This window comes from Gopherus evgoodei, unplaced genomic scaffold, assembly GCF_007399415.2.
Source record: "Gopherus evgoodei ecotype Sinaloan lineage unplaced genomic scaffold, rGopEvg1_v1.p scaffold_35_arrow_ctg1, whole genome shotgun sequence".
In the NCBI taxonomy this organism is placed as follows: domain Eukaryota; kingdom Metazoa; phylum Chordata; order Testudines; family Testudinidae; genus Gopherus; species Gopherus evgoodei.
Window position 1 is genome coordinate 820,342 of NW_022060027.1, and position 9,983 is coordinate 830,324.

At 52.2% G+C, this 9,983-nt stretch overlaps 1 protein-coding gene across 1 annotated transcript in view; it reads left to right on the forward strand.

Moving 5' to 3' along the window:
* The window catches only part of LOC115641513 (zinc finger protein 629-like), a 42,098-nt gene extending 32,770 nt beyond the window's left edge, over window positions 1–9,328 (forward strand). Inside the window, exons 5-8 of the mRNA XM_030544717.1 lie at window positions 1,697–1,920; window positions 2,283–3,134; window positions 4,476–4,671; window positions 6,798–9,328. Coding sequence (XP_030400577.1) covers window positions 1,697–1,920; window positions 2,283–3,134; window positions 4,476–4,671; window positions 6,798–7,669 — 2,144 coding nt within the window. The 3' untranslated portion in view covers window positions 7,670–9,328. The remainder of the gene's footprint in view (window positions 1–1,696; window positions 1,921–2,282; window positions 3,135–4,475; window positions 4,672–6,797) is intronic.
* The last annotated feature ends 655 nt before the right edge of the window (window positions 9,329–9,983 follow it).

Here is a 9,983-nt window from a genome sequence, read left to right on the forward strand (position 1 = left end):
TATCAATTTTCTACAGTTCCTAGCTTCTGACTTATAGTATCAACTTCCTCTTTCTTCCATGTGGGATCTATCATTTTTTGTTATTTATAGGTGCCTTCACTTTCCCTGTAAACCATGTCGGTTTTTTAAACAATATGGCCTTCTTCCTCGATTGTGGCTTTTCAGGCATCCAGTAAAGTGTTTTTAAACAAGTTGCAATCATCATTCAAGTTTTTCCAATTAAATTCTTCCTCCCAGCTGATTTGGCTCATAACTGTTTGCAGCTTTGTGAAACTGGCTCTTTTAAAGCATTTTATATATATATATATATATATATAATTACTGGTCTGGAATAATTACTGGTCTGGACTATATTCTATTTGCACATTATAAATGTGATCATACCATGACCACTTGTACCTAAGCTACTATTAACTAATAGTTCTGTGATCAGTTCCTCTTTGTGTCAAGATGAGGTCTAATATATAATTCCACCATGTTGGATTCAACACTTTTTGACTTAGGAAATTGTCAGCTGGAATGGTCAGAAATTCCAGGAATGTTTTAGTACTGGCAGCATGAGACTTCCAGCTGTATGTTTCTCAGATTAAAGTCCCCCCTGATCACACAGTCTCTCTCTCTCTCTACTATACATTATACATTGGTGCGTGGCAGCTGGTGGCTCTGGCTAACAGCCTGGGCAGGTCAGCCCCCCTCAGTTCCATTTGTAGCCCTTTCCTCAAGGCTCTGTTTATTCTCCAACATACAAACAAAAAGGCAGTGTGGAGTAATAACAAACCGCAACAGTCTCCTGTAGCTAAAGGGTCAGGACCTCCCTCAATTCAGGGGGTTCACCCTCTCAGAGTCTTCACATACAGCCCCAGGAGAGTGCACTCTCAGCTCTCTCCTGGGCCCTGCCTCCCTCAGGTATCTTCGTCCTCATTTATAGCCTCAAGCTAGGAATCAGACCCAAGTGCTAGGTGCTGGTCAGCTGGGTTAGTTGTTTCCCAGCATCTGCCTGATCAGCTTCCCTCCATAACAGCATTGATTGCTCCCTGTCCCCGCCTCCAGGCGCTCAAAGGGGCAATCTGCCCTGTTATAGAGCATGAGGAGCTACTCATCCAATACCCTAGTGTGATTACAGGGGCTGTAGCCGACACCAGCTAACATGCATCTTGTATGTTACCTGCTAGGACGTTGATCCATAAACGTTGAAGATCATTTTCTTCCGTGTTATCAATGATTCAGAAACAGACAATCCCATTTTGGACATAGAGTACCCCCTCCCCCTCTGCCCACTCCATCCTTCCCAGATAGGCTGTAGCCATGGATTCAGCATTCCCGCCCCAGGAATCATCCCCCTCGGGTGTCAGGAATACCAACTAGACAAGGCACGCTCACACATGAGCCATTCCAATTCCTTTGTTGCCCAGGCACCTAGCACTAGTGGCTAGGCAATGAAACCTTCCTTCTCTGACTAGTCCGTCATTCAGTCTGCCCCATTAGACAAAGCCCTGCAGCGGGTGACGGAGGGACACTGGGGCCTGCCTGGGAGGAAAGGGGGCTGGACTAGATGACCTCTCGAGGTCCCGAGCAGCCTGACATGTGTAGGCTGTGATGACTCCCCCTGTCCCGTTACACCCGCTGCAAGGGGCACGGAACCGGCAAAGGGCTGCAGCGACAGGTCCCACCCCAGCGCCTGCTTTCCTCCCCGCAGCCTGTTTCAGCCGCGGTCACACGAGCCCCCCAGCCGGGCGGGGATTGCAAAGCCCATCGGTGAGCAGCCGGCCGAGCCCGGCGCTGGCAGCACCAGGCGCCGAGGGCCGGACCCCGGCCAAGAACCGCCCAGTTCCCCAGGGCCGAGCGGCGCAGCCGGGCTCCGCCCTCCCTGCTCGCAGCTCGGCTCAGACGCCAGCTCCGGCCGTGGGGCCGCCGGGAAGGGTTAAGCCGCCTCTGCAGCTGACTGACAGCGATGGTGGCCAGTCCGCGCCGTGCGAAGCGGGGATTAACCCTGCGTTCGCCGGGGGGAGTTCCTGTCTGCCTGTCCCTGCTGGGGAAGGAGCCGCCGCGTTTCTTTGTGTCGGGAGCCCCTGCGGAAAACGGGGGTAGGCGAGGGGCGGGGGGAACAGGCCAGGGGGTGTTTGGGGAAGTTGAGGCAGGGGCTCTTTTACCTTTTGTGTTGTGGGTCACTCTCCCGTCACACAGGAAAATCCCCATGAACTGTTTTGTTGCAGGTTCCCCGGTGTATCCAAGAGGGGCCCGAAGGAGGGAAGCAGGTTTGAGAACTGCAGCTTAGGCCCTAGCTGGGAAAAGGCCGAACCCCAAAACAGAGAGCGGTTGCAGAGCAGGTGGGCCAACAGCCCCTGCACCTCCAGGTCCAGGCTCGGCTGCAGCAGGTGGGGCCCACTAAAGCGAAAATGGAAAAGCGAGATCCTGTGGAACCAGGACCGGGGAAGGAATCCGAGTGGGCTGCAAAAGATCCCGTGGTGCCACCCCCCATAACGGTAACTCCCCGATGGTCACGGATTAGACTACACCAGGTCAAGAGGGAGCCACAAGAAGGGATGTCCCAGCGACGGCAGGTGCTGCAGGCCCAACAGACCTCTCCTGAAATTGTATCCGCTCCAGACCCTGCCTTGGGAAACCCTCAGCTGCCAGAGCTCGAGCCAGAGGATGACATTGAGGTCTATCTGGCTTCCTTCGAGCGAGTGGCTGAAGCCTGCCACTGGCCCAGAAGAGAGTGGGTGACCCGACTCCTGCCATCCCTCACTGGAAAAGCCCAACAGGCCATTAGCAGCCTGGATGCCCGAGAGGCCCGAGACTACGGGAAGGTGAAGGCAGCCATCCTGCGAGGCTGCAACATCAGCACGGAGATGCAGCGCCTTCACTTCAGGCAGTTCCGCTACCAGGAGGCCAAAGGGCCTCGAGAGGTCTGCAGCCGCCTGCGGGAACTCTCCCATCGATGGCTGAAGCCGGAGATCCGCACCAAGGAGCAGATCATGGAGCTGCTGATCCTGGAGCAGTTCCTGACCATCCTGCCTGAGGAAATCCAGAGCTGGGTCTGGGTACGTCATCCGGAAACCTGCGCCCAGGCTGTGTCCCTGGCAGAGGATTTCCAGCTGGGACAGCGAGAGGCTGGAGTGTGGGAGCAGCAGGTGAGAGCAGGTGCAGGGGAATGTCCATTGGGCTCTGCAGGGAATTTGACGGGGGCAGGTTTGGGCACTGGGTGAACATAGAAATTCTCAAGGCAGGACGTTGAGTGGGGCTTATTCTGCATAATCCTGCTCTCAGCACTGGGGTCTGGGCTGTCTGGGGCTTAGGGCTCAGCTGGGTCCCCAGCTCCAGGGATTTCCAGAGTTCCCTGCTGCGTATGCTCTGCTCTGCAGATCCTGGTGTCCTCTGGTTTGTAAATGGCACTGCCTCTTCAGTATGCAAGGTCACTCAGTACCCTTCAGCAGCCCTTCTTGGGGATGATGGTGACAGGACAACGACCTCCTCAGCACTTGGCCTGGAAGAGATGCCTCAGCAGCACACTGCAAGCAGAGCTGGTCACTGGTTTGAAATGTGCTATTAGAGAAGCATTTCTTGCTTGGGGCTAGATGCTGCTCACTTGGCATGTCAGCCAGGGAAGGGGCAGTTTCAAATCACACTAAATGACCCCATCTGAAGCCTAAGGGCAGGTACCCAGCTTTGCCCAGACAGATTCAGTGCATATTTTATGCCCAGGGAATTTTCAAAGTTGGTGTCGACTGAGCCCAAGTTGACCAAATGCCCAGGAACATTGAATGGGGGGTGGGGGGGCTCAGGGCTGAGTGGACTTCGCCACTAAGTATACATCAGCATATGCACTTGCCATGTACTAATGACAGCTAAATGCCAATTTTCAATCAGCATACAAGCATGCTGTAAGCAGACCCTAATGGCGAGGTCGAGGGTGCAGGATTTTCACTTGGACCAGACCCCAGAACTTCTGCCCTCATTGTCCCCCCTGGAGGAAGGGGTGTGGTACCTCCCTCTGGGGCCCTCCCCCAAGTCATTGGTTATGTCCGCAGGGCCCAGCACTGAGGGAAATTCTCCACTGCTGAGAATTCCTGCACACCATGGTGTCCCTCAGGATAGTTGTGGGTCTGTCACCCTGCAGATCACACCCATCTGGAAGCCCCCTAGGCTCGCAGGCCGTGGAATGCTACGTGTCTGTCGCGTTTCCTGTGGCAGGGATGTACACTACTGGGCAGTGTTCAGTACCTACCCTGACTGGCAGGGCTTCTCTTGGTCAGCCTCATTGGCTTATCACTTTGGGAGTGAGCCTTCCCACGTGTATGCCTGTACTTCGGTGTGGAAGACCTTCCAAGTCCTATTGACCTTGGTAGGGGTTGGGGGAGCCTTTGCCCTAGGGGTGGACCTCTTTGCTAATGGGGCCTTTTAAATATGACTCTTCCCCCTCCCCTGTAATTCTCAGGCCTGGTTCCACAGTGACCCATATGGTTCCTTCTCAGGTCACAGTACGTGTGAAGGTCGAGGAAGTGACCCCAGAGGAGGTGGAGACCCCTGAAGCATTATGGGAATCTCAGAGTTCCCAGCTGGAGCCACCACAGCCCCATACCACGTGGGGATCCCAGGAGGAGGTAGGACGGAGCAAGTACAAGTTGCCACGTGCCCCTGAAGAGGAGACGGAAGCTCTACAGGAAACTGGTAATAAGCCACATAGGCTGGTTAGGGGTGCCTTTCTGAGGAAAGGATGTGTGGAGGGGACAGCGTGGAGGGGAGAATTGGGGGATCCGAATGTCTCAGAGGATTTATAGTGAGGTGTGGACCCATCAATCTGTAGGTTAATGCACAGCAAGATTGGTGCCTACGGAACAGACCACGTAATGGTAGGTCAATCTTGGTGGCGATTTGTGGGCTTCATAGCTAACAGGAACCTTAGGGACCTTGGAAGGTGGGGAACTATGCAAGTTGTTCACAGGTGGGATTGGAGTTTCAGAGGAAGAGTCTATGTGGAGGCTGATGTCTCGTGTAACATATGGTGTTATGGATACAATGTGGATTGCACTCTGACTGCCCCCTAATCAAGTGGCTGCCTCCTTCTGCCATCTCTTGTCTCCTGTTCAGGATCCTACCAAGGAAGTGCCTTCTCCTCCTGACCTACATCCCCAGGCCTTCCCGTGCATCCTGACTGATTCCTGAAAGTAGCCACTTCCTCCCATCCATCCTCTAGGTGCTAATATGGGGAGTGAGGGCAGAATTGGCACCTCCTAAATTGCTCCTCAGAATGTAAAGGGGATTCATATCCCTGATGGTCTCCTCAACAGAGGCACCGTGGTTGTTTTCTTACTCTTCCAGCAGATAAATGAGAATGAGGAGAATCTTCAGCAGGAAGGGCCTGAGATAGTGAGTTCATGGGATATTATCCCAGAGGGAGCCTGGCGTCCATCCCTGGAGCAGCCTCTCTGGGGGTAGCAAGGGTGGGGCTGTAGTACAGAGAGGGCTCAGGCATGTTTCTCACTGTCTAACCTGACCCAGAGGCTCTGTGCAGACACTGTTGGGTGGGACTGTTCACCTTCACAGAAAAATTCTGTTCAGCAGGTGGGTGCTCCCTGACTTGGCTTATACCAGTCGTGGACCTTTTCCCAGCCTTTCTCATAGCCCCTACTGCTGACTTGCTTCCTGTGCATCAAGTCAGGTGGTAGGTTTCCCTCTTCCAGTGGTGGCATTTTCTCTGTTCATCTTCCCCTCCACCTTTGTCTCTCCCACTCAAGGCATCTTTTGAGGAGCAGTTACCCCTTCTGGGCATGATGACAGGGCAGTTTTCTGGGCTTCTTCCAGGTTTTCTTCAGCAGATGTGTTCAGCTGTTCCTCCACAATCTAGAAAAAGTGTTAAGTCCCACCCAAGAGATCCCTATTAGTAGGAGGGGTCCCACCCCCAGCTATCCCTAACAGTTCTCGGGCAGCTCCTGGACTGTCCGGCTCACTCTCATGCACCCAGCGTGAACTCCTCTGATGTAAGGGTTGATCTGCAGAGCTGTCTAATCATGCCTTGGGCAGTGCCATATCCAGCAAGGCTGGTAACAGCTAGGTGGCTAACAGAGAAGGTGCTCCCTCTGATTCCCGCTGTGCCAGGCTTTTCCATTCCCACCTGGCTGGCCCGTAGGGGCTGGGGGAACAATCTGATGCTTCTCTGCCAGCCTCACTGCTTCTTGTCCACTGGGAGGCTGATGCCCTTTCCTGGTCTCAGCATGTGCAGCCATCGTCCTAGTCAGGTGGCTCCCCAGCCTTTCCCTTGTGTCATTCACTGGCTGCTTTCAGTATTTCTACAGTCACGTCTGTCTATTATCTGTCTCACACAGACTGTCAACAGGGACCCATGCCCCTGCACGTAGCTTCCTTTGGACACAGCTTCCTGGGACAGATGGCTGCTGTACTAGTGTCCTCAGAGGCAATCAGTCCATCACCTCTGGTAGTGCTAGGCAGAAAGGGCTGAGTCAAGGCTGCATGGCTGTTCCTCATGGCCAGTGCTCAGTCCTTGCCATCCATTCACCCGGTGTCCTCTCCTCCCTGGAATTTTGGGATGTTTTGGCAGGGGGGATGTAGGAACCACAATTCACCCCCTCTCTGGGCTTAGTGCTACATTGGAAATGTCTCTTGAGACATTGATGTAAGCGATACAATAGTGAAATACTGCCTAGAGCATGTGATCCAGGATGGCACAGAGCATTACTGGGCTGATGGGATGAGGCATCCTGGGCACCTGCTGCCAGGATAAAAGTGATTCCTCCTGACAACAGCAGGATCTCAAATAAATTCTCTTTTCCAATGAGCAGGTGGCAGGATCCTGAGCAGAGCAGAGGAGCGGCCCAGTTTGGGAGAGCAAGAAAACTTGGATCTGTCCCGAACATCGCAAGGCGTATCAGGAGAGAGTGTCACCTGCAGACTTGAGCAGGAAGAAGCCTGCAAGAGGCAGAAGAGAAACTCAGCTGGGAATGAGCGAATTCAGCCAAGGGTGTTCCCACAGCTCCTTGCACAAGGGACACCTGGGACCGTAAGAGACCTTACAAGCCAGGAGAGCAGCGTTCACATGATGGAGAAACCCCACAGATGTCGAGACTGTGGGGAAAGGTTCTGGGAGAAGCAGGACCTCATGGTCCATGGAAGAGTCCATGAGAAGGACAGACCCTATCCCTGTCCTGAATGTGGGAAGAGCTTCAACAGATTGACCCATCTCCGAACGCACCAGAGAACCCACACGGGAGTGAAACCTTACTCCTGTGGGGAGTGTGGGAAAAGCTTTGGCCACCTTTCCACACTGACCACGCACCAGAGACTGCACACAGGGGAGAGACCCTACTCCTGTGCTGAGTGCGGGAAAACCTTCACCAACCCCTCGGACCTCAACAAGCACCAGCGCTCCCACACAGGTGAGCGACCCTACCCCTGCGCCGAATGTGGGAAGCGCTTCAGCCAGCAATCCAATCTGACAATGCACCAAAGAAGCCACACTGAGGACAGACCGTACCCTTGCACCGAGTGCGGGAAGAGCTTCAAGTACCTTGCTGATCTCACCGTGCATGAGCGCTCCCACACGGGCGAGAGGCCCTTCCCCTGCCCTGAGTGCGGGAAAAGCTTCAGTAACAAATCCTCTCTGGCTCGTCACCAGAGAATCCATGCTAGAGCTGCAGCCAGAAACAAGTGAGACCTGCTGGCCAAGAGCACCACTCCAGCTGTGTGTGTATAATATCGTGAAGTAGAGGAATGGAAACAGTTAGTGAAGGAACTTGGAGAAATCAGCCCCCTTCTCCCAGTACCAATTCCATCCCTCCCTCACAGACCCCATGAGGTGGATTAAGAACCATGAGAACAGAGGGTGGCTTCACCTTATGCTCTGAGGAGTCCCAGCCCCTTAAACCTCTGAGCAGGGACTGCTCCCTTACCTACTCTACTTAGCAACTGAGCAGCCTGTCTCTCATGTCCACATGAACATCAGTTAATCTGCTCTGGTTTTCCTGTAGCTTCTCTAAGGGCTGGGCTGGGCTGGGCTGGGGCCTATTACAGGCTCTGTATTTCTGCTTCTTTTGGGATGGGTGTTTGCAATACCTAGGGACTTGCCTAGGCTGTGAGCAGGTCACTCAAGATAGGGAAGGGATTTCTCCCAGGGGTTGGGAGGCCCAAGATCTCTCAGCTTCATGAGGAAAAAGAACCAAAGAATTCCTCAAGGGCTGCTGCTTATGTCAAACTCACGAGGTGACATCAGACCCAGCACTGCTGGGAACTGTGGATCCAGAGGGAGGTGTTTGGCCACATCTGTGTCAACCAGCTTTGCCGCTGTGGCCTGCACAACCACCCTCTTCACACTCCAGACTTTCCAAGCCGTCCAGTGTCCCTCTGTAACTATGCCCAAAGTCTGCCGCATCATCCCATCTCTGAGAGGAGCTTCCTGCTATTTCTTGTCCCAAACTAAGGATTTTTGTTTGCTATGTAATTAATCGTGTGTGTTTATTCATTGCCTCATTAGTTTGCTACTCCTGTCCTGCTCGCTGCCACGTTAACTCTTTATTTACTGCTCTGTCTCTGCAATGTGCTTTTTTTTTTTTTTTTGTCCACACTGTGTGACTGTTCAGCTGCCCATCAGTACAACTGTCGCTTTAGCTGTTTCTTCTGAGAGTTTGAGCATGTAGCCTTGATCCTGCAATGAGCTCTCCACAAGCAAGATCAGGGCCTTAATTTTTATTGACTGACCTACCTCGGCTGCTGCTTTTCTGAATTGCTGGTATTTTTTAGTTGAAGCGTGTGAACAGTCATTGTAATTAAGTGAATAGTGTTCATTATTGGTTATTGCTCTACATACTTAATTCTTAGTAGTCACGTGACATGGTCTAACTACATTATGTCCCTTAATTAGCTATCCTGTGTCATTTGCCCTTTTGTCATTTTTGTTTCTTGTTAGCTGCAGTCCTGATTTCCCAATCACTATAATGAGGGGTTTATCAGACCTCTGGGGGGGTTCAGTTTGTTGTAAGGGAGAGAGGCAGAAATTGGGACGACTGGGGAGGGGAGAACTCAGACACTTATAGGGGAGACTGAGCTGTGCAGTGGGACACTGGGCAACATGAGGATCAGGGGTGCAGCCTGATCTGGATCCTATGTGCTGAACTGGGTCACCCTATTGCAAACAAGATATTGCAGAACTAGAGGAGGTTCAGAGAACAATGAAGGGAATAATCAAGGCCTGGAAGAACTCTCCTATGAAGAGAGATGGATAAGATGAGGGTTGTTTTCCCTTAGCAAGGAGATGAATAAGAGTGGGCAAGATAATAGCATATAAAATAACAGGAATAAAGACGATAGATCAGGACATTCTCTGTTCTTGTCTCATAACACATGAACCTGGGGATCCCGAATGAAACTAAAGGAGGGCAAATTAGCCTAATAGACTTTAAGGCCAATAGGGACTATCATCTAGTCTGTCCTACTGCCCATCACAGGCCACAGAACCTCACCCAACCACTCTTGTAATAGGCTCATAACCTCTGGCTGAGTTACTGAAGTCCTCAAATCTTGACTCAAAGACTTCAAGTTACAGGGAAGCCACTATTTCCTCCAGTTCATACCCCCAAGTGACCCATGCTGTAGAGGAAGGCGAAAAACCACCAGGGACTGGTAATATTCCTTCCCTACCCTAGATAAAGAGATCAGCTGGATCCTGTGAATGTAGGTGAGACCCACCAGCTGGACACCTGAGAAAGAATTGTCTGTACTAACTCAGAACCCTCCCCATCTAGTTTCCCATCTCTGGCCATTGGATATATTTGCTGCTGGCAGTCTCAGATGGGCAATCTCATCATACCATCTCCTCCATAAACTTAACAAGCTCAGTCTTGAAACCAGTTAGGTTTTTTACCCCCACTCCTCCCTTTGGAAGGCTGTTCCAGAACTTCATTCCTCTGATAGTTAGAAACCTTCATCTAATTTGAAGCCTAAACTTGCTGAGGGCCAATACATCCATTTGT